Source organism: Pseudophryne corroboree, chromosome 7, assembly GCF_028390025.1.
Source record: "Pseudophryne corroboree isolate aPseCor3 chromosome 7, aPseCor3.hap2, whole genome shotgun sequence".
Classification (NCBI taxonomy): Eukaryota; Metazoa; Chordata; class Amphibia; order Anura; family Myobatrachidae; genus Pseudophryne; species Pseudophryne corroboree.
In genome coordinates, this window is record NC_086450.1 from 362789577 (window position 1) to 362814606 (window position 25030).

General features: G+C 48.4%; 1 protein-coding gene across 4 annotated transcripts in view; it reads right to left on the reverse strand.

The window, feature by feature from the left end:
- The window catches only part of TECPR1 (tectonin beta-propeller repeat containing 1), a 304477-nt gene that overhangs the window by 150492 nt on the left and 128955 nt on the right, over positions 1 to 25030 (reverse strand). For all 4 annotated transcript variants that reach the window (XM_063934496.1, XM_063934495.1, XM_063934497.1 and 1 more), the window contains exons 13-15: positions 17723 to 17872; positions 7755 to 7912; positions 4637 to 4764 (exon numbers count right to left, since the gene is read on the reverse strand). In XM_063934496.1, coding sequence (XP_063790566.1) covers positions 4637 to 4764; positions 7755 to 7912; positions 17723 to 17872 — 436 coding nt within the window. The remainder of the gene's footprint in view (positions 1 to 4636; positions 4765 to 7754; positions 7913 to 17722; positions 17873 to 25030) is intronic.

The window sequence follows — 25030 nt, forward strand, 5'->3', positions numbered from 1 at the left end:
ACCAGACAAGACTTCAACCGACAAATGTTCATTAACCTGACATAGAATACCACTGCATTTACCATAAGTGTTCTTTATCTTCATCTCTACAACCTTCAGGTAATGACACACATAGTCGATAGGGAATACAGGCACAGATATCAGCAATCACATATTCCCCCATTCATGTATCATCAACTAAAATGTGCTCCCCCATTCTGTTGCAACCAAAATCCGAAAAGAGCTCGGTAAAGTTTGACAGCCCATCCACAGACCCGTACCGCGGGATAAGAAGGAATTCAAATGTATACTTCGCAATACCTCGAAGCTTGATTTACAACACGTACGGCACGATGATACATGACCCCCCAAACATGGATTCATACACACATGCTTCTGCTATCTCACTAGGTCATACCCTTTTCACACCTTCTTCTCTCCTCCCCTACCCAACCATGGAAATGTATTTACACCTGACATATATTTTTCTCTTTTTGAAATGTTTTAGGAAGTGGCAGTTATTGTTGACTGCCAAAGGGTGGACTGTCGAAGTCAGAAAAATATCACGATGCACACTGCCATATTTGCACCTCATACAGGTCCGCGCTGCGCATGCGTGCGCTCTCCCGTGCGTGCGCATACTCGCTGTTGCGGGCACCCGCAGGCGCACGGTATGCGCATTTACGGTAGAGTTTCTGTGCGCCCAGCGTGCGACTCAATCGTTATATATTTTCACCATATAATGTATTTTGTAGATCATGGTCCCCTTGATAGATTCTGAAAGTTTAGTTAATATAGCATGTTCATGGACAGAGAGATCCCTCTTTGTTTGATACGAAGGGTCAGACATGGGTCATACAGTGGTGTTTAGTATCCATCGGAAGAGTATTTAATTAGCAATATTCCGGTGTTGGTTTGAAGCTGATTAATCGCTCGTGCGAATATTTATGGACATAAGAAGTTTATGTACTTTTACTATTATTTGCACTTACTTATCCATGCGGCGGGAAACCTAGTTTCCCACCCACCTGAGCAGTTGGAAATGGTCTCAGCCCACCTGTATGAATCAACCTATGACCTCTTGTTATAATGCGAAGACGAATTCCTGTGTCCAATGAACAATGAGATTGTAGGGACCATTGAATTGTATTGTGTGTAGGGCATAAATAGACAAGCCGATCATATCCAGCTCACTCTCTTCAACGGTTCTCATCACTGATAATCGGGAGCTGGATATTCAGAAAGGCGCATGCGATCGTTCCTTTGTGCGTAAGTTTTCTCCGCAATCATATTGTCTTTATTGTTATTGTGAGCCATATCTCTCTCTCTCTCTCTCCTCCTCTTTCTCTCTCATTTTCCCTTAAACGTAATTGTATTGTATTGTATTTCCTGTGTAGTTATCTGGTTAGTTAGTCTATGTTATATTGTAGTGTATGACTTGTATTGTATTATTCTTTTCCAAGTATAACATTCATATAAGGCGTTAGACCCTAAGCCCGGTATTTGTGTATTTCTTATAGTGTTAAGTATTCTCAGAGCGTCGAGTACGCTCGAACAGCTTTTAAGTTAATAAGGTTACACTGTGTTGCATCTACACTCTATCACTACTTAAAGGTTTCACTGCATATTACATTGTTTATGGTTTAGATATAAAGGTTTAACATTGTGAGCGTTAGCGCCGCTGGTGATCTCCTCGTGGTCCCGAGCGTCCGCTACGCTATAGCGAAACATTACGTTAGTCGGCAGCCAGTAGCCTGCCTGCCTGTGATCTCTTGGCCGTGAGCGAACGTGACGCTTGAGCGTCTCGATTACGGCTAAGCGATTGTTACGCAACGTGCGTACCCTTACGGTACTCCATACGTCAATAGCGTACAGTGTTCTTAGACCTCTTAAAGGGTTTTAAATAAGATAAATATTTAGCCTTATCAACGTCGAGGAGGCACTCTTCGAATTCCAGCTTGTATCCCTGAGAAACAATTTCTAATGCCCAGGGATCCACCTGTGAGTGAACCCAGATGTGGCTGAAAAGTCGAAGACGTGCCCCCACTGGGGCGGACTCCCCCAGCGGAGCCCCAGCGTCATGCGGTGGATTTTGCAGAGGCCGGGGAGGATTTCTGTTCCTGGGAACTAGCTGTGCTGTGCAGCTTTTTACCTCTGCCCTTACCTCTGGCAAGAAAGGACGATCCACACACTCTTGCTTTTATTTGAACGAAAGGACTGCATTTGATAATGTGGCGCTTTCTTAGGTTGTGAGGGAACATAAGGCAAAAAATTCGATTTACCTGCCGGAGCTGTGGAGACCAGGGCCGAGAGACCTTCCCCAAACAATTCCTCCCCCTTGTAAGGTAAAACCTCCATATATCTTTTTGAGTCGGCATCACCTGTCCACTGGCGGGTCCAGAGGACTCGTCTAGCAGAGATTGACATAGCGTTTATTCTGGAACCCAGTAAACTAATGTCTCTTTCAGCATCCCTCATATATAAGACAGCATCCTTTATATGGCCTAGGGTCAATAAAATGGTATCCTTATCTAGGGTCTCAATCTCCGCCGATAAGGAATCTGTCCATGCTGCTACCGCGCTACAAACCCAGGCCGACGCAATTGCCGGTCTGAGTAATGTACCAGAATGTGTGTAAATGGATTTCAAGGTAATCTCCTGCTTGCGGTCTGCAGGATCCTTGAGGGTAGCCGTATCTTGTGATGGCAGCGCTATCTTTTTTGACAAGCGTGTCAACGCTTTGTCCACCTTAGGGGATGATTCCCACCGTACCCTGTCCGTTGGAGGGAAAGGATACGCCATAAGAATCCTTTTGGGATTCTGCAGTTTTGTCTGGAGATTCCCAAGCTTTTTCACATAATTCGTTCAACTCATGTGAGGAGGGAAAAGTTACCTTTGGGCTTTTTTCCCTTATACATGTGTACCCTCGTGTCAGGGACAGGGGGTTCCTCTGTGATATGCAATACTTCTTTTATTGCAATAATCATATATCGAATACATTTAGCCACTTTCGGCTGTAACTTTTTACATCATCGTAGTCGACACTGGAGTCCGAATCCGTATCGGTATCAGTGTCTGCTATTTGGGATAGTGGGCGCTTCTGAGACCCTGAAGGTCACGGCGACATAGGGACAGACACGGGTTCACTCCCTGACTGCTCCTTAGCCTCAGCTTTGTCTAATCTCTTGTGCAATAAGTTCACACTAGCACTTAAAACATTCCACATATCCACCCAGTCAGGTGTCTGCACCGCCGACGGAGACCTCACATTCATATACTCCCCCTCCTCTCTAGGTGAGCCTTCTACCTCAGACATGTCGACACACGCGTATCGACACACCACACACACAGGGAACCTCTTATCTGAAGACAGTTTCCCCACCAGGCTCTTTGGAGAGGCAGAGAGAGAGTATGCCAGCACACACCCCAGCGCTGTATGACCCAGGAGAAAAACACAATAATTTTATGTTTACCCAGATAGCGCTGTTTACATATACAATATGCGCCAATTTTGTGCCCCCCCTCTTCTTTAAAACCCTCTGTCTACCGTGGTATAAGCAGGGGAGAGTCCGGGGAGATTCCTCTCAGCGGTGCTGTGGGAGAAGCCCCACCCCCTCTGCGGCGGGCTTCTGTCCCGCTGAAAATCTAAAAATTTGGCGGGGGCTCTTATATATGTACAGTGCCCAGCTGTACATATACTTATTTTTGCCAAAAGAGGTCTATATGCTGCCCAGGGCGCCCCCCCTGCGCCCTGCACCCTTACAGTGACTGCCGTGTGTGAGGTGTATGGGAGCAATGGCGCACAGCAGCAGTGCTGTGCGTTACCTCAGTGAAGATCATGAAGTCTTCTGCCGCCTCTGAAGTCTTCTTTTCTTCTCATACTCACCCAGCTTCTATCTTCCGGCTCTGCGAGGGGGACGGCGGCGCGGCTCTGGGACGGACGGCGAGGGTGAGACCTGCGTACCAATCCCTCTGGAGCTAATGGTGTCCAGTAGCCTAAGAAGCAGAGCCTTGAAACTCACAGAAGTAGGTCTGCTTCTCTCCCCTCAGTCCCTCGATGCAGGGAGTCTGTCAGGCTCCCTGAAAATAAAAAACCTAACAAATATACTTTCTGTCAGGAAGCTCAGGAGAGCTCCCTGAAGTGCACCCATCTCCTCTGGGCACAGTATCAAACTGAGGTCTAGAGGAGGGGCATAGAGGGAGGAGCCAGTGCACACCCAGACCTAAAGTCTTTCTTAAAGTGCCCATGTCTCCTGCGGAGCCCGTCTATCCCCATGGTCCTTACGGAGTCCCCAGCATCCTCTAGGACGTTAGAAAAATTTATTTTCATTTGGACAAAGCTCACTTTGTACTGTCAAAGCATTGCTAAAGATTACATTTAAAAAAAGAACTGAAACAGGAAGCATCTGTGGTGGGAGACTGTTCAGAAATGCAAATTAGCCTATACACAGTAACAAGGTTAATACATACATACATACATACAGTAGTACACCTGTGTTTTTAAACTCTTGTGAAACTAGAGGTCCAGGTAAGTGCACCAGCTTCTGACTACAAAGGAATACTTGGACTGCAGTTCAACAACAAATAAGAGAGCTACAGGTTGATCTTTAGTTTACATAAGCAGGCAACTTTGCTAAATATAACTGATGTTTATTACCTTGCATGTATCCTCCACCGTAGCCTCCGGTATAAACCCATGCAGTATGATCATAGCCGATACCCCAAACCACACCACAACTGCTGCTTTCCACCAGCCTCAGATGTCCTCCTATCTGACGCCAAAACCTACATTTAAAGTAGAAGGGACTGTAACTTCATTATTACCTAGGCTCTCCACACAATCAGGACAGATGTACCTCTAACAGGAGTAGTTCTAGAAGACACGAGGAGATGAGCTAAGCCTTGGAGAGTGATAAAATGGAGAGAGATAAAGTACCAGCCAATCAGATCCTAACTGCCATGTCACATGCTGTGTTTGATAAATGACTGGTGCTGAATGGTTGGTAGTTTATGTCTCTCCACTTTATCACTCTCCAAGTATTAGTACATGTGCCCCACAAGCCCTACACCAATATGGAGGAAGAAGGCTGGTTTAACAAACAATTGGCCGGACAATGAATGTTCCTGGAGACTAGGAAGCATGGAAATGTAATGCACAGTACAGGAGCGTGTGCAGACTCTATGTGTGACCCCTCCTCTCTAGCCAGCAGTGCTGTGTAGACTCTGGACACTAGGGTCACTAGGGAACCCTAGCGCTGTCCGAGTTTAGTGTGCATGCGCTAGTCTCCGTGGCCATTTCCACAGTAGTATTCTAACTGCGCATGCACGAAATGCCGGGGAGATGGCTGCCACGTCATGTTTCTGGTGATTTGCCAGCGCTGCTGCTGCCGACGGTGGAATCATTATAAATACGCTAGTGCGACAGTAACAAGTTTGTCTCTTTTTATTTCTGTAATATAAACTAATAATATTCAGTTTCATAAAGATGATGACTGTTAAAGATGACTGGAGAATGGCACCATATTCTATAATGTGTACATGTGTGTATACTTGAAGGTGGAGACTCCTTCAGCTTTAACTAGCACCCCTACCCCTCCCACCTGTCCTTGGGTGCTTTTAATTAGCAGAGAGGCGTGGCGTAAAATGGCCGTGGTGTGGGTGGGTGGAGGCTTTTGTTAGCAAGCTGGACAGCCTTGCCCTGCAATGGGCAGCCCCCATCATGCGATCCCAAGGATTGCATATTCTGCTACTTAGCAGAATTTGCGATCCTTACTGAATCAGGGGGGTAATTCAGACCTGTTCGCTGCTGTGCGTTTTCTCACAGCCTGCGATCAGGTCTGTACTGCGCATGCATATGCACCACAATGCGCAGGCGCGATGTGCTGCTGCTATGAGGATCGGCACCATGCAACGGGATAGTGCGAAAAAAGCGATCGCACAGGTGATCACAAGGTGACTGACAGGAAGAGGCCATTTGTGGGTTGCAACTGACCGTTTTGTAGGAGTGTCCGGGAAAATGCAGGAGGGACCAGGCGTTTGGAGGGAGGGTTTCTGACATCAGCTCCGGCCCCGATCGTCGCAGCGGCTGAGTAAGTCCTGGGTTGAACAGAGACTGCACAAACTCATGTTTGTGCAGCTCTCCAACAAATGCGATCGCACCCCTGCATGCAGCAAATACCCTCCCCCTGTATGCGGCGACTACCTGATTCCGGGGATGCAAAAAAACACACCCTAGTGTTCAGGTCTGAATTACCCCCCAGGTCCTTAGAGTGTGCACCTGCATTTTCTCTCTTTTCTGTGTGGCACTGCACTGAAAGTAACTAAAAGAATGCAATGGCTAAAGGATGCTCAGTCTATAAATAATATTGAGATGTCCCCATTTTCTCAAAACCCATACAGAATAATTGCTCCCTGGCTACTCCAACAGTAACTGCATTGTCTGTGGGCAAGGTGCCAGCTGCATGTAGACATGGAATAGGCTTGTAGATGTGCATCTCCACGGATCTGCTTATGACTCGTCTGCACATGGCAGCACATAATATTAGACACTATGGCATACCATCAAAATCAGGACATTACAGGGAAGCAGAGATTGGAGATGCCTGTATGGAAGCGCATTACATGTCTCTATAAGGAATACATACGCTTTACTGACGGACGGGATCCCGGCTGTCATGATCCCGACAGCGGGATCCGGGCCACCAGTATGCCGGCAGGGGGCAAGCACTAGAGAGCGCTCACCACGCTGCGGGCACGGTGGCTCGCCACAGGTTATAGTCTCCCTCTGTGGGTGCCGTGGACACCCATAGAGGGAGATAAGCCTGTAGCGCCAGTATTCTGGTGGCGGCATTTCACCTCCTGTCAGGATTCCGGCATCGTGACCACCAGGATCCCGACAGGAAGTCTCGTGATTGACTCCCCTCTATAAAGCTGTAAGCCAAGAGTGGATCAATGTGAAGAGCCCAGAAGCACAGAAGTCATTCACTATGCTAAGGTCTGGGTAGTGAGTGAGGAATAAGTCCTGAAAACAATGCTAGGTGGCGATATCTTTATTTCACCGTGCTGCCTCCCAACTCATAGTGCGGCCAAGCTTTACTTTGCTTTGCTTATTACGGTTGCGCAGCCTCAGCAGCTGGACAGTGTATATACAATGTGGAACAGTAAGAGGCTCCCACCTGTTTCTTACTATTTCTCCTGCTTATCACTAAGGGCCTGGCTACTCATGTGGAAAGAGGAGTCATGCTGTAGAAGTTAAACCCACAGTGGGGCCCATTTATCAACCAATATTTGTGGCTATTTCCCCGAAAACACCTATTTTTGGTGGTTAACTGCAAATATTATCACCAGAATGTATGAAGGAGAGACTGCAGCAGATATCTCTAATATCTGCTGCGATCCTTCCATTCCCGCTGCATGGTGGTAGTCCGTTGTAGCCTATGGCCTACTGATTGGGGCTCTAGTTCCGGCAAGGTTCCCCTTGAACCCTCCGTCAGAAATGTCCACTGTGCATGGCAGCCAGCGTGACCGCACACGCGCAGCAGCCACGGCACCACACTCATCACATCGCAGGGACGGGCTCCTGTCCCTGCCTGTGCCGGGTGATACATTCACCCAATGTGATCGCATTCTGCAATGCGATCATGGGAGCTAATATCGCACCCAGATCGCATTGCAAGTGCGATCAATGATAAATGGACCCTGTGAGCAGAGGACATCGATATCAGTTAACATTACTAATCTTACCGGGAGCTCTATAATCCTACTGGAACACTTACATCTGATCACATGATTTTGTGTTCGTCATGACTTCCAGATCTGGGGACGGTTCGCTCACAAACAGATCTCCTTTACAGGTAACTGACCAGATTGCCTGGTGGGACGGGGAACCCTGTATTTTTCTACTTTCACAGCAGCACATACTCAAAAGGGTGAGCTACAAACAAGAGAGAAGTCAATAATGAAATACCCATGGAAACCTTCAGGGGAACATATGAGGGTGGAGGAAGATGTTAAGCAGACAGCGTTCCTAAGAAGACATTTATAATGTGGCATGTGGGATACACTGCTGCTTGCAGAGCCACATGGGTGAATCTGCCATGGCAACAAACCTCTTATGTTGTTTTTGAGGACAAATAAATGTGCAACTTTAGAGGAGGCATAAGTCATATGTTGTGCATAGACATAACTCTGGGCTTTATTCACAGGTGGACACAGTTGAGAGGATGCACATTAGGAGTGATAACCATCAAAATGCGTATGAGCAGCCCAGAAGACACGGTTACTGCACATAAGAGAGATCGATGGTGTATGCACTTGTGCAAGACATCGCTATTACCGGAGACAACTTCTGCAGCTAAATCTCATTCGCAGCACCGCAGCTATGGTGGCCATATCTTAAGTAAGTTACAAGAGAGACTGTGCTGTGTGGAGAGATCTGCACAGCACCTGAGCATGGCTCAGATATGAATAGCATGCGTTGCAGGGCTAGCAAAGTCTGTTGCATGGTAGTGCGCAAGGGGAATGCTTAAACTCCCATTCTCATAATTTTCACACCGGGCCTTTAGGTGAATGCAACTGATTTTCGACATTCACTTGATGGTTGCATAAGGGGGTATTCAATTGAAGTCGGAAACTTATGTCTTGTCGGAAAGACGGCACTTTCCGACTGTTTTAGGTCGGAAGGGGTTCCGACCTATTCAATGCTGCCTCCTTTTTTCCGAGAAGTCGGGAGATCCATCTTGTCGGAAACCTGTCGGAAAGCACGCGGATCAATCCACGATCCCGACAGGTTTTAGCCCCATTTCCGACAATGTCAATCCAACTTTAAAAAAAGTCGGCTTGGCATTGTCGGGAACGGGCCAAACCTGTCGGGTTTGGCACGGCATTGGATACTCACATGTCAGATCCTTTCCGTCAGAAAAGATCCGACATGAATTGGATATACCTACCTGATAATGTTTTACAATAAGAGGCATGTGTTTTGTTTTAGGAGATTTCACATAATGCAAATGAATGCAAAATTGTGACAGTAACAAGAGAGGACTTATGCTGGTGCAAAGATACAAATGTGGTGCTGCTCACAAAAACCATAAGACTAACCATTATTTTTCTAGTGCAGGTCAGAATATGTAAGGGAACATCTGATTGGTTGTTAAGAGCAGCAGGCCCACCTTTCCCTTCCCAGCAGTTGTCATAACTATCCCCAAATGTCTCTTATAGTGTTTCCCTTCTACAAGCTTCCAAAGTGCTGTGACTACTACCAAGACTAGCTTTCATGTTCACATGCACACACAGATATCTGTGCAGCAATACAGCATACCCCATGGTCATCCCTGTGGATACTTAAGGACCCTGAAGTAGAAAAACACATACATTTTATATAGAAAAGTCAATATTTTGGGATGAAGCAACACCATGTTATCAAGTTCCCAAACATAAACAGCAGTGTCCAATGTACTCCATAGACAACAACCCAATTACAGTAGTTTACTTTCAAGCAGTATATATCTGTCTGCCATGGAGATGTCATCATTACTGCTGGTTTAGCTGGCACAATTGAACTTTTAAGGAGAAAGGGGTCTCTAGGGTGGAGCCTAGTGCACTTTATTACGTTCAAGTAATAATATTTTTTTACCAAGCTATACAAGGGGTGTGCAATACGTTTCCGGATGCATAAAAAGGAGATTTATGGTAGACTTACCATAGTTAAATCTCTTTCTGCAAAGTACACTGGATTCCACAGGGAATACATTGGGGTGTAGAGTTGGATCTTGATCCGAGGCACCAACAGGCTAAAGCTTTGACTGTTCCCAGGATGCACTGCACCGCCTCCTCTATAACCCCGCCTCCGGGCACTGAAGCTCAGTTTTGTTAACCAGTCCAATGAAGTAGCAGGAAAAAGAGACGGCAGATGTTAGTCACATAGAACCACATTCTCACGACAGGAGAAGGGACCAGCGGCTAATGCCATACAAACCCAAAGAAGCTAAGTGCGTCAGGGTGGGCATCCTGTGGAATCCGGTGTACCGCGCAGAAAGAGATTTAACTATGGTAAGTCTACCATAAATCTCCTTTTCTGCAGCGGGGTGCACTGGGATTCCACAGGGTATACACCGGGGATGTCCTAAAGCAGTCCCTCATGGGAGGGGACGCACCGTAGCGGGCACAAGTACCCGGGGTCCAAAGGAAGCATCCTGGGAGGCGGAAGAATCAAAGGCATAGACCCTAATGAACGTGTTCACGGAGGACCACGTAGCCACCTTGCACAATTGTTCAGCAGACGCGCCACGGCGGGCCGCCCAAGAAGGTCCAACAGACCGAGTAGAACCGGCTTTGATAGCAGCAGGAGCTGGGAGTCCAGCCTGTGCATAGGCTTGTGCAATCACCATTCTAATCCATCCGGCCAAGGTTTGCTTATTCGCAGGACAGCCACATTTGTGAAAACCCAAAAGTACAAACAGGGTATCTGACCTCCTGATAGAGGCAGACCTCTCCGCGTAGATACTGAGAGCGCGTACCACATCCAAAGACCGTTCTTTAGAAGACAAACCAGAAGAGATAAAAGCCGGAACTACAATCTCTTGGTTAAGATGGAAAGAAGATACCACTTTAGGTAGATAACCGCGGCGAGTTCGAAGAACTGCCCGGTCACGGTGAAAAATAAAAAAGGGTGGACGACAAGACAAAGCGCCTAAGTCCGGCAGCCTCCTAGCAGAAGCAATAGCCAGCAGAAACACGACCTTAAGCGTAAGGCATTTAAGGTCCACAGACTCAAGTGGTTCAAATGGAGACTCTTGTAGGGCATTTAAGACAACAGACAGATCCCATGGAGCCACATGAGGGACATAGGGAGGATGAATCCATAAAACACCCTGAGTGAAAGTATGAACGTCAGGAATAGACGCAATTTTTCTCTGAAAGCACACCAACAAGGCAGATATGTGAACCTTGAGGGAGGCCAGACGAAGGCCTAAATCTAAGCCTTGTTGCAGAAAAGCCAAAAGCCTGTAAGTTCTGAACGAATAGGCATCATTATTCTTAGTAGCACACCATGTGAAGTAAGAGTTCCAGACCCTGTAATAAATCCGTGCAGAAGCCGGTTTGCGGGCCTGCAACATAGTTTGAATGACCGCCTCAGAGAATCCTTTGGCCCTCAGGAGTGAAGCTTCAAGAGCCATGCCGTCAAAGCAGGTCTGGCCAGGTACGGATAGACACAAGGGCCCTGAACAAGGAGGTTTGGGCTTTGAGGAAGTAGAAGAGGACGCTCTATCGAGAGACCCTGCAGGTCTGAGAACCAATGCCGTCTGGGCCACGCTGGAGCGACTAGAAGTAGCATTCCTCTTTCTTGCTTGAACTTCCGTAGTATCCTGGGCAGGAGTGACACTGGATGGAACACGTATGGCAGCCGAAAGTTCCATGGAATTGTCCTTGATCTGAAAACCGGAACCTTGTGATTATGTCGAGACGCCATGAGGTCTACATCTGGTAGGCCTCACTTGTTCACTAGGAGTTGAAAGACTTCCGGATGAAGACTCCACTCTCCGGCGTGAACGTCCTGACGACTGAGGAAATCCGCTTCCCAGTTGAGGACTCCGGGAATGAACACTGTCTGCCCAGTCATGCAGCAGGTTTGTCTTGTTTGGAAGCAGGCTGACTGGCGGCCCAGGATTGTTTAGGTTTGGGCTTAGTGGTTTTGAAAGCACGAGCCTGTCTCGAGTACGCCTGACCTTTTGCTTTCCCTGGAGGTCGAAAGAAACGAAAAGTGGTACTTTTAGCGTTCGGAGCAGAAGGATTAGTACTTTGGAGAAATGCAGTCTTAGCAGTCGCCAAGTCAGTCACAATCTTGTGCAGATCCTCCCCAAATAGTATGTCTCCCTTAAAAGGGAGTACCTCCAAGCAGTGGCGGAACTGTGGGAGGCAATGGAGTCGGCTGCCGCCGGGCTCCTGACCTGCAGGGGGCACTTCTCCATTGCCTCCCACCCGACAATCCATCGCCTCGAGTGGACGGAGGAGCTGTGGACACGGCAACAGCAGCAGCTGCCTCCTCGTATCTATGCACAGAGACAAGAGCTCAGCTGACAGCTGGCTGCAGCTAGGGGGAGCTCTAGCGCACAGCTGCTCACAGGACTTCCAACAGAGCTGGCCGGCTGAAGCTCTCTCTTCCTCCGTCCTGGGGATAGCAACAGGTAGGCACTGGCACCACCTGCCTCCAGCTGCTGCATTGTGTGTGTATGTGTGTGGTGTATGTGTATGTTTGTGTGTGTGTGTGTGTGTGGGGGGGGTATCTTTAATAAATGTTGGCAGCACTGTGTTTATGTGTGTGAATGTTTTTAAGTGAGGTGTGTGTCTGTGTTTTTAAAGGAAAGTTGTGTGTTTAAGTGAAAGAGGCGTGTGTGTGTGTAATTGTGTGTAAGTAAAAGTGGCATGTGTGTGTTTGTGTAATTGTGTGTGTGAAAGTGATGTGTGTGTAATTGTGTGTAAGTGAAAGTGGCGTGTGTGTAAGTGAAAGACGCATGTGTGTGTGTGTGTGTGTGTGTGTGTGTGTGTGTAATTGTGTGTAAGTAAAAGTGGCATGTGTGTGTAATTGTGTGTGTGTAAGTGAAAGAGGCATGTGTGTTTGTGTAATTGTGTGTGTAAGTGAAAGTGACGTGTGTGTGTAATTGTGTGTAAGTGAAAGTGGCGTGTGTGTGTAAGTGAAAGTGGTGTGTGTGCAATTGTGTGTGTGTGTGTGGGTGTGTAAGTGAAAGAGGCATTTGTGTAATTTGTGTATGTGTAAGTGAAAGTGACACGTGTGTGTGTGAAAGTGGCGTGTGTATGTAAGTGAAAGTGGCGTGTGTGTGTAATTGTGAGTAAGTGAAAAAGGCGTGTGTGTAAGTGAAATAGGCGTGTGTGTACGTGAAAGAGGCGTGAGTTAGTGAAAGAGGTGTGTGTAAGTGAAAAAGGCGTGTGTAAATGAAAGAGACGTGTGTAAGTGAAAGAAGCGTGCGAGTTAGTGAAAAAGATGTGTGTGTGTGTGAGTGTGTAAGTGAAAGAGGTGTGTGTGTTTTAAGTGAAAAAGGCGTGTGTGTGCAAAGAAAAGAGGCGTGTGTGTGTGTGTGTGTATCTATACTATTTTGAAAGGCGCCTACATGTATAGGGGTGGTGGGGGGGCACCAACATTTTATCATGCCTCCGGGCGACTGGGGCGAACTTACGCCACTGCCTCCAAGGTCTTTTTGGAGTCCAGGTCCACCTTCCAGGACCTCAACCACAGAATTCGGTGAGCCAGGATAGACGTAGTAGATGCCTTGGCTGCCCTAACACCTGCCTCAGAGGCTGCATCCTGAATATAGTGGGAGGCTGTGGTAATATAAGACAGATATTGTCTGGCAGTGTCAGAAAAATCCTGAGGCAGCTCATCCTCAATTGCCTGAACCCATGCTTCAATTCCTTTCGCAGCCCAGGAGGCTGCCATAATGGATCTATGTACCGCACCGGTAAGACAGTAAATAGACTTCAGGCAACCCTCCACACGCTTATCCGTCGGTTCCTTCAGAGGGGTGCCAGTGGTGAGGGGCAGAGTAGATGACACCCCAAGACGGGCGACATGAGAGTCCACCGGTGGTGGAGTTTCCCACTTGTTACTCAACTCCGCAGGGATAGGATAATGAGCTAGCATCTTTTTAGACAGGGAAAATTTATTTCCTGGAGACGCCCAGGATTCCTGACATATGTCAATTAAATGGTCAGAATGTGGAAAGACTACTTTAGTAACCTTCTGACGTTTGAATTTATCAGGTTTCTTAGACGCAGTAGTGGGCTCGATCTCATCATCTATTTGGAGAATCAGCTCAATAGCCTCCACTAGGTCAGGAACATCAACCTGGGTTGTAGATTCCTCATCAGAAGCAACTGTATCAGTGTATGATGGGTCAGTATATTCCCCATCCTCATCAGAAGAATTATCCAAAATATTAGTGGATTGTGAGGAAGAAATGGCCCGCTTAGATGACCCCTTGGCCCCAGGGGGGAGTGGGGTAGACTTTTGTCTAACCAAAGATTGATTTAATTGTTGTAACTGGGTAGACATAGTGTCCGCCCAGGGCGGATTAACTACAGGATCAATATGTGGCTGTAATGGCACAGAAGGTCCCACAAGGGGCGTAAGACGTGTCACAAGCGTACTCAGCATACTTGAGAATGCTGCCCAAGGTGGGTCCTGATTGGCCACAGGTGATGCGGGTTGACTGGGAGGTGTATGGCACCCAGTGCCTGAACATCAGCTAAAACTTCCCCTCCAGGTAAATCCTTGGTGCCAGCACTGCATGATGCAGAAGCGTCCGCAGATTTCCCGCCCTGTGTGGCAGGCATTATAGGGAATGTGGCCTTAGAGCATAACAGTACAATATAGCCAGACAAACACAATACGTGCAAATAACCTCCTGTGTTATGTGACAGTAATACAGGGCACAAACAGAGGATTTAAGCGGTATGAGGTGACTGAAATAAACAGTAAAAAAATACCAAACCGTATATACTGTGTAGCACTACATATATATGAGACCCTGACGCACCAAGCCCCTCAGGGTACAGAATATAGTGATAGCAAGTAGTGTGATACACGAGAATGAAATCAACACAGCAGCTACAGGCACACTCAGTCACCAGGTAGGGAGGCCAATCCCGGGCCATTTTTTCAATCCCGGGTATCGGGATTGAAAAATGGTCAATCCCGGGATTCCCGGGATTGGCTTTCCCCTATGTGGCTGCCCTCCTCGCCCCGCCCGCCCCGCACAAAAACTCACCATACACCAGCGGCGGGCGAGTGGGACACTTCATCTTCACCCTCCCGGCGGCGGATGGCGGCGCAGCATTACCTGTCACTGCACGTCACACTGTGCTGTGGAGCCAGGAGAACTGAGGACGCTCAATGCTGATCCTTCAATCCCCGGGATTGGAGCTTCCAGTCCCGGTATTAAATCCCGGCTGTTTTTGGCCCTAAATCCCGGGATCCCGCCGATCCAAATCCCGGGATTGGCCTCCCTAGTCACAGGTACAATGCAGAAGTTATTACAGATAAACAATAAAACTACACTGGACTAGTAAAACTACATATAGATATGTATGAGTATAGCTATAACAATGCACAGTAGATACTGGATGTATATCACAGAATACTTGTACCAAATATTCAGGTAGTAGTACACTTGTTCTTAACTAACACTGTCTAAAATAACATGTAGAATACTTAAGTGTCTGTAAATGCACAGCGCTGATGAGACAGACGGCTTTACAGAGGAGACAGAGCCCTGCAGTCCCAGAGATCAGCTCAGCTAGCAGTGAAGATGGCGCCAAAATCTCAGTCAGGGAGTGAGGGAGAGTGAAATGCAGCTCCAGGGCGGGAACACCAGCAGTAGATGGCTACCAGAGCTGGGGGAGGGGCTACAGGTCAGCGTCGTATCCCCTATGATGGTACTCACCACCGGGTACTGTGGAGCCTATGTAAAACGGATTTCAGTAAATTCGACCTGTGCTCCCTGCCCTGGTGGATATAGTGGGGTCCCTGTGCAATACAGTGTCCACGGCAGTGGCGCGGTCCGTCTCCAGGGACCGCGATTTACCGGCGGGTCCCACCTGGGAGACCCTCTTAACTCCTCCCTGATGTGCAGCCACGCGATCCTGGAGAGTGTCAGCGGTGGTGTGCCTGATGACCGGTGGGCCTCCGCTGCAAGTACCCGGGAACCCAGCTGCGGGAGTATGCAGCGCTGCTGGGGAGGTGATGGAGCCGCACCACAGAATGTCAGAATGACATAAATAGTGCTGCGGCCCTTGAAGTCTTCTTAAAAAGCTCTTTTCAGGGCTGCCTAGCGCAGCCCCGCCTGTTAGTGACCTGCTATGCAGACACCAACTTACAAACTGAGCTCCAGTGCCCAGAGACGGGGTTATAGAGGCGGTGCAGTGCATCCTGGGAAAAGTCAAAGCTTCAGCTTGTTGGTGCCTTGGATTAAGATCCAACTGTACACCCCGATGTATTCCCTGTGGAATCCCAGTGTACCCCGCTGCAGAAATGTATTATATTTACAAACAAGGAGAACATTAAAAAAATTTCAAAGAAGGAGTAGTCTATAGGGGTCATTCCGAGTTGATCGTAGCTGTGCTAATATTAGCACAGCTACGATCATCTTCTCAGACATGCAGGGGGGACGCCCAGCACAGGGCTAGTCCGCCCCGCATGTCAGGCCGCCGCCCCCCCCCCCCCGCACAAGTACATAAGCATTGCACAGCGGTGAAGCTTTTGTACTTGAAGAGTAACTCCCGGCCAGAGCAGCTCCTCTGGCCAGGAGCTACTCGTCGCTGCCCCGGGTCGCAGCGGCTGCGTGTGACGTCACACAGCTGCCGCGGCCCGCCTGCGCCACGAAAATGGCGGCCAAACGCCACTGTGCTGCCCCCTCCCGCACAGCAACCACCTGCCTGTCAATCAAGCATAGGCGATTGCTAGGTAACGATGGCCTTCGGCATGCGCAGTTCCGACCCGATCGCTGCGCACAACTGCAGCGTGCGATCGGGTCGGAATGACCCCCTATGTAAAGTAGCATGATAAAAAAAAACACTTGGTGAAGCAGCTGAACCAGTCCAAAGCAGGTATGTCTTCTACATGCTGGATGAAGGTCTCCACTGCAGCTTCTGGTAACATAAAATTAATCTCATGCATCTTACGATTGATTTGTGGGAACACAAAGAAGTTGCGGGGGACCAGGTCTGGACTGTATGGTGCATGACTATGCTCCTAGATGATTTATAGGCCAGAAAATCCACAACTTTCCTGGACTTGTGGGCAGGTGTATTGTCATGATGGAGAAGGGCACCACGAGCACGAGTTCTAGAACGGGGCCTGGAAAAGACTTTCAGCAATTGCGGCAGGCATTGTTGGCATACCAGTTCCCAGTCACGGGGCGCTGCTGCACAAGTGCTACAGTAGCTATAGGATCAGTCTTGGCCACAAAAATAGCCACCATCTGCTTGACTAAGCTGAGCTCATGTCTGAACTTCTGTGGCGGCACACCTCCAACTGGGGTCCACTGGCTCGACAGCTGTTTGGTTTCGGGGTTGAAACTTTAGATCCAGGATTCATCGCCACTGATGATCTCCCAGAGTTTGAGCAACCGCTATCAAACCTGGCCAGTATGTTGTGGCACCAAGTCACCCCGAACCTCAGCTCTCCTTGTCTTCCAGGGACCATCTACCGTGATGGAATTCTGCAAAGCAACTTAAACACAGTGGTACGGGATGGTGCTTCATCCACAAAAGCAGCTGGCAGTCGGTCAAAATTCTTCTGTCACAGACCACCATTGCAGTCGTAGAAGATCATGGGTCTCCAGTGGCGTCTATTGAGCTCCATAACGAGTTCATGAAGGAAATGAACATGCTGACTTCTTCGCGGGGGAAGGGGGGGTGGTGTTGCATATATACGGTTATGTGCCTTGACACTTCACAAGAACTTTAGTCAGAGATTACAGTTCACAACCAGCCAGATTCACTGCACTTCCAGAAACTTATTGCACACCCCTCGAATACACATTGTTTCTCTAAATTGATTAAATAAACAAATTCAGTTATTCTTGCTGCTATCATTGCTGGCTATGTACCACATATTAGACTGCATTCATTCCAGACCTGTGCTGTATAACATACATTCTACAGATCTACACCTAGACATATTACAGCTCAGTATGCTGTCCTGCCTCCCTCTTCCCCACCTCCTTACCCAGTCATGCATCTCTTGTTCAGTGGCTGCAGCCAGGCGAATCGGCCACCTCTGCTTTGTCTTCTCCGCAGTATAAATAGCAAATGTGTGTTTAGCATCGTTTAGAACTGGCACCAATATAGTGACGTCATTAATGAACAAGTGTATATACTGAGGAAGAAAAAAAACACAGGAGTTTCATAGTGTGCAATAAACAACGAACTAAGGGGGTCATTCAGAGGTGTTAGCAAACCAAAAAGCACAATAATGGGCAAAACCATAATGCACTGGAGATGGGGCACATGTAACATGTGCAGAGAGATTAGATTTGCGTTGGGTGTGTTCAACCTGAAATCTAATTGCAGTGCAAAAAAACCCAGCCAGTATTTACCATGCACAGAAGCAATATAACCCACCAAACTCTAAAGCTCTCTGCACATGTTACATCTGCCCCATCTGCAGCATACTTGCCTATCTGACCCTCTCCATGAGGGAGAAAATGCTCTGTTCCTGGACTTTCCTGGTAATGTATGATTGCCATCACCTGTGGTGAGCTAGTTAATTGATAAGAAAGGTGTCTCACCACAGGTGATGGCAATCATACATTACCAGGAAAGTCCAGGAACAGAGCATTTTCTCCCTTATGGAGAGGGTCAGGTAGGCAAGTATGGTTTAGATTCAGTATTTTAAAGATTTACACATTTTCTCTGACGTCCTAGTGGATGCTGGGAACTCCGTAAGGACCATGGGGAATAGCGGGCTCCGAAGGAGGCTGGGCACTCTAGAAAAATCTATGACTACCTGGTGTGCACTGGCTCCTCCCACTATGACCCTCCTCCAAGCCTCAGTTAGATTTTGTGCCCGGCCGAGGTTGGATGCACACTAGGGGCTCTCCTGAGCCTTTAGAAAGAAAATTAGAAATTAGGTTTTTTATTTTCAGTGAGACCTGCTGGCAACAGGCTCACTGCAGCGAGGGACTAAGGAGAGAAGAAGCGAACCTGCCTGCTTGCAGCCAGCTTGGGCTTTTTAGGCTACTGGACACCATTAGCTCCAGAGGGATCGACCGCAGGCCCAGCCTTGGTGTTCGGTCCCGGAGCCGCGCCGCCGTCCCCCTTACAGAGCCAGAAGCAAGAAGAGGTCCGGAAAATCGGCGGCAGAAGACATCAGTCTTCATCAAGGTAGCGCACAGCACTGCAGCTGTGCGCCATTGCTCCTCACACACACTTCACACTCCGGTCACTGAGGGTGCAGGGCGCTGGGGGGGGGGCGCCCTGAGAAGCAATAATAACACCTTGGCTGGCAAAAATACCACAATATATAGCCCCAGAGGCTATATATGTGGAAAATACCCCTGCCAGAATATAGGAAAAAGCGGGAGAATAGTCCGCGGAAAAGGGGCGGAGCTATCTCCCTCAGCACACTGGCGCCATTTCTCCTTCACAGATCCGCTGGAAGGAAGCCTCCTGGCTCTCCCCTGCAGTCTACACTACAGAAAAGGGTAAAAAAGAGAGGGGGGCACTAAATTTAGGCGCAGTATACAATTATATAGAAAAAGCAGCTATAGGGGACATAACTCAGTTAGTCCCTGCATTATATGGCGCTCTGGTGTGTGCTGGCATACTCTCACTCTGTCCCCCCAAAGGGCTTTTGTGGGTCCTGTCCTCTGTTGGAGCATTACCTGTGTGTGTGCGGTGTGTCGGTACGGCTGTGTCGACATGTTTGATGAGGATAATGATGTGGAGACGGAGCAGATGCCTTTAGAAGGGATGTCACCCCCTGCGGGGCAGACACCTGAGTGGTTGAGTTTATGGAAAGAAATGAGTGCACGTATAGACTCCTTACATAAGAAATTTGACGACATGCCAAATGTGGGACAGCCGGCTTCTCAGCTCGTGCCTGCCCAGGTGTCTCACAGGTCATCAGGGGCTCTAAAACGCCCGCTACCTCAGACCGCAGACCCAGATGTCGACACTGATACTGACACCAGTGTCGACGACGATGAGTCTAACCTGATGCCCACTAAGGCCATTCACTGCATGATTGAGGCAATGAAAGAGGTGTTACACATTTCTGATATAAATACAGGTACCACTAAAAAGGGTATTATGTTTGGGGAGAAAAAACTACCCGTAGTTTTTCCCCCATCAGATGAATTAAATGAAGTGTGTGAAGAAGCGTGGGCTTTCCCTGATAAAAAATTGGTAATTCCTAAGAAGGTACTAATGGCGTTCCCTTTCCCGCCAGAGGATAGGTCACGTTGGGAAACACCTCCTAGGGTGGATAAAGCGCTCACACGTTTGTCTAAAAAGGTGGCACTACCATCTCCGGATACGGCCGCCCTCAAGGAACCTGCTGATAGAAAGCAGGAGGCGATCCTGAAGTCTGTATATACACACACAGGCATTATACTTAGGCCAGCTATTGCGTCAGCTTGGATGTGCAGTGCTGCTGCTGCGTGGTCAGATAAACTGTCAGAAAATATTGACACATTAGACAGAGACACGATCCTGTTAACCATAGACCATATCAAAGACTCAGTCTTATATATGAGAGATGCACAGAGGGAAATCTGCCGGCTGGCATCTAAAGTAAGTGCATTGTCCATTTCTGCTAGGAGAGGCTTATGGACTCGCCAGTGGACAGGAGATGCAGATTCTAAAAGGCACATGGAAGTTTTGCCATATAAGGGTGAGGAATTATTTGGGGATGGTCTCTCGGACCTAGTTTCCACAGCAACGTCTGGGAAGTCAGCATTTTTACCCCATGTCCCCTCACAGCCTAAGAAGGCGCCGTTTTATCAGGTTCAGTCCTTTCGGACCCAGAAAAACAGGCGTGGAAAAGGCGGGTCTTTTCTATCCAGAGGCAGAGGTAGGGGAAAAAGGCTGCAACAAACAGCAGGTTCCCAGGAGCAAAAGTCCTCCCCCGCTTCTTCTTCCAAGTCCGCCGCATGACGGTGGGGCTCCACAGGCGGAGCCAGGTACGGTGGGGGGCCGCCTCAAGAATTTCAGCGATCAGTGGGCTCGCTCACAGGTGGATCCCTGGATCCTTCAAATAGTATCTCAGGGGTACAAACTGGAATTCGAGGCGTCTCCACCCCACCGGTTCCTAAAATCTGCCTTGCCGATTGCTCCCTCAGACAGGGAGGCGGTGCTAGCGGCAATTCACAAGCTGTATTCCCAGCAGGTGATAATCAAGGTACCCCTACTTCAACAAGGCCGGGGTTACTATTCCACACTATTTGTGGTACCGAAACCGGACGGTTCGGTGAGACCCATTTTAAATTTGAAATCCTTGAACACATACATAAAAAAATTCAAGTTCAAGATGGAATCGCTCAGGGCGGTTATTGCAAGCCTGGACGAGGGGGATTACATGGTATCCCTGGACATCAAGGATGCTTACTTGCATGTCCCCATTTACCATCCTCACCAGGAGTACCTCAGATTTGTGGTACAGGATTGCCATTACCAATTCCAGACGCTGCCGTTTGGACTGTCCACGGCACCGAGGGTATTTACCAAGGTTATGGCGGAAATGATGATACTCCTTCGAAAAAAGGGAGTTTTAATTATCCCGTACTTGGACGATCTCCTAATAAAGGCGAGGTCCAAGGAACAGTTGCTGGTGGGAGTAGCACTATCTCAGGAAGTGCTGCACCAGCACGGCTGGATTCTGAATATCCCAAAGTCACAGCTGGTTCCGACGACACGGCTACTGTTCCTGGGTATGATTCTGGATACAGTCCAGAAAAAAGTGTTTCTCCCGGAGGAGAAAGCCAGGGAGTTGTCATCTCTAGTCAGAGACCTCCTGAAACCAAAACAGGTATCAGTGCATCGCTGCACGCGGGTCCTGGGAAAGATGGTAGCTTCTTACGAAGCAATTCCCTTCGGCAGGTTCCATGCAAGAATCTTTCAGTGGGACCTGTTGGACCAATGGTCCGGATCGCATCTTCAGATGCATCGTTTAATAACCCTGTCTCCAAGATCCAGGGTGTCTCTACTGTGGTGGCTGCAGAGTGCCCATCTGCTAGAGGGCCGCAGGTTCGGCATACAGGACTGGGTCCTGGTGACCACGGATGCCAGCCTTCGAGGCTGGGGGGCAGTCACACAGGGAAGAAACTTCCAAGGACTATGGTCGAGTCAGGAGACTTCCCTTCACATAAATATTCTGGAACTAAGGGCCATTTACAATGCCCTAAGTCAAGCAAAATCCCTGCTCCTACACCAGCCGGTGCTGATCCAGTCAGACAACATCACGGCAGTCGCCCATGTAAATCGACAGGGAGGCACAAGAAGCAGGATGGCGATGGCAGAAGCCACAAGAATTCTCCGATGGGCGGAGAATCATGTTCTAGCACTGTCAGCAGTGTTCATTCCGGGAGTGGACAACTGGGAAGCAGACTTCCTCAGCAGACACGACCTCCACCCGGGAGAGTGGGGACTTCATCCAGAAGTTTTCCAGATGCTGGTAAACCGTTGGGAAAAACCACAGGTGGACATGATGGCGTCCCGCCTCAACAAAAAGTTAAAAAGATATTGCGCCAGGTCAAGGGACCCTCAGGCGATAGCTGTGGACGCTCTAGTGACACCGTGGGTGTACCAGTCGGTTTATGTGTTCCCTCCTCTGCCTCTCATACCAAAGGTATTGAGAATAATAAGAAAGCGAGGAGTAAACACAATTCTCGTGGTTCCGGATTGGCCAAGACGAGCGTGGTACCCGGAACTTCAAGAGATGCTCTCAGAGGACCCGTGGCCTCTACCGCTCAGACAGGACCTGCTACAGCAGGGGCCCTGTCTGTTCCAAGACTTACCGCGGCTGCGTTTGACGGCGTGGCGTTTGAACGCCGGATCCTGAAGGAAAAGGGTATTCCGGAAGAAGTCATTCCTACGCTTATTAAAGCCAGGAAAGATGTTACGGCAAAGCATTATCACCGCATATGGCGGAAATATGTTGCATGGTGCGAGGCAAAAAAGGCCCCAACAGAAGAATTTCAGCTGGATCGATTTCTGCATTTCCTGCAAGCAGGAGTGAATATGGGCCTAAAACTAGGCTCCATTAAAGTACAGATCTCGGCTCTGTCGATTTTCTTTCAAAAAGAACTAGCTTCAGTACCTGAAGTGCAGACATTTGTGAAAGGAGTGCTGCATATTCAGCCCCCGTTTATGCCCCCCGTGGCACCTTGGGATCTCAACGTGGTGTTGAGTTTCTTAAAATCACATTGGTTTGAGCCACTAAAAACCGTGGATCTAAAATATCTCACGTGGAAAGTGGTCATGTTATTGGCCTTGGCTTCAGCCAGGCGAGTGTCAGAATTGGCGGCTTTATCATGTAAAAGCCCTTATTTGATTTTCCATATGGATAGGGCAGAATTGAGGACTCGTCCCCAGTTTCTCCCTAAGGTGGTGTCAGCGTTTCACCTGAACCAGCCTATTGTGGTACCTGCGGCTACTAAGGATTTGGAGGACTCCAAGTTGCTAGACGTTGTCAGGGCCCTGAAAATATATGTTTCCAGGACGGCTGGAGTCAGAAAATCTGACTCGCTGTTTATCCTGTATGCACCCAACAAGCTGGGTGCTCCTGCTTCTAAGCAGACTATTGCTCGCTGGATTTGTAGTACAATTCAGCTTGCACATTCTGTGGCAGGCTTGCCACAGCCAAAATCTGTAAATGCCCATTCCACAAGGAAAGTGGGCTCATCTTGGGCGGCTGCCCGAGGGGTCTCGGCTTTACAACTTTGCCGAGCAGCTACTTGGTCAGGGGCAAACACGTTTGCAAAATTCTACAAATTTGATACCCTGGCTGAGGAGGACCTAGAGTTCTCTCATTCGGTGCTGCAGAGTCATCCGCACTCTCCCGCCCGTTTGAGAGCTTTGGTATAATCCCCATGGTCCTTACGGAGTTCCCAGCATCCACTAGGACGTCAGAGAAAATAAGAATTTACTCACCGGTAATTCTATTTCTCGTAGTCCGTAGTGGATGCTGGGCGCCCATCCCAAGTGCGGATTGTCTGCAATACTTGTAAATAGTTATTGTTAACTAAAGGGTTATTGTTGAGCCATCTGTTGAGAGGCTCAGTTGTTTTCATACTGTCAAACTGGATATAGTATCACGAGTTGTACGGTGTGATTGGTGAGTCTTACCCGGGATTCAAAAATCCTTCCTTATTATGTCAGCTCGTCCGGGCACAGTGTCCTAACTGAGGCTTGGAGGAGGGTCATAGTGGGAGGAGCCAGTGCACACCAGGTAGTCATAAATCTTTCTAGAGTGCCCAGCCTCCTTCGGAGCCCGCTATTCCCCATGGTCCTTACGGAGTTCCCAGCATACACTACGGACTACGAGAAATAGAATTACCGGTGAGTAAATTCTTATTTTGTCTATTTTATATAGCCTTGGTTTTGTTAAAATGTAAAACTAGCAAAAGTGATCAAGAAAAAAATAAGAATTTACTCACCGGTAATTCTATTTCTCGTAGTCCGTAGTGGATGCTGGGGACTCCGTCAGGACCATGGGAATAGCGGCTCCGCAGGAGACAGGGCACAAAATTTAAAAGTTTGACCACTAGGTGGTGTGCACTGGCTCCTCCCCCTATGACCCTCCTCCAAGCCTCAGTTAGGATACTGTGCCTGGACGAGCGTACACAATAAGGAAGGATTTTGAATCCCGGGTAAGACTCATACCAGCCACACCAATCACACTGTACAACTTGTGATCTGAACCCAGTTAACAGTATGATAACCGAAAAGAGCCTCTTAAACGAAGGCTCCCAACAATAATAACCCGATTTTTGTAACAATAACTATGTACAAGTATTGCAGACAATCCGCACTTGGGATGGGCGCCCAGCATCCACTACGGACTACGAGAAATAGAATTACCGGTGAGTAAATTCTTATTTTCTCTGACGTCCTAAGTGGATGCTGGGGACTCCGTCAGGAACATGGGGATTATACCAAAGCTCCCAAACGGGCGGGAGAGTGCGGATGACTCTGCAGCACCGAATGAGAGAACTCCAGGTCCTCCTTAGCCAGGGTATCAAATTTGTAGAATTTTACAAACGTGTTCTCCCCTGACCACGTAGCTGCTCGGCAGAGTTGTAATGCCGAGACCCCTCGGGCAGCCGCCCAAGATGAGCCCACCTTCCTTGTGGAGTGGGCATTGACAGATTTAGGCTGTGGCAGGCCTGCCACAGAATGTGCAAGTTGAATTGTGCTACAAATCCAACGAGCAATCGTCTGCTTAGACGCAGGAGCACCCAGCTTGTTGGGTGCATACAGTATAAACAGCGAGTCAGACTTCCTGACTCCAGCCGTCCTTGAAATATATATTTTT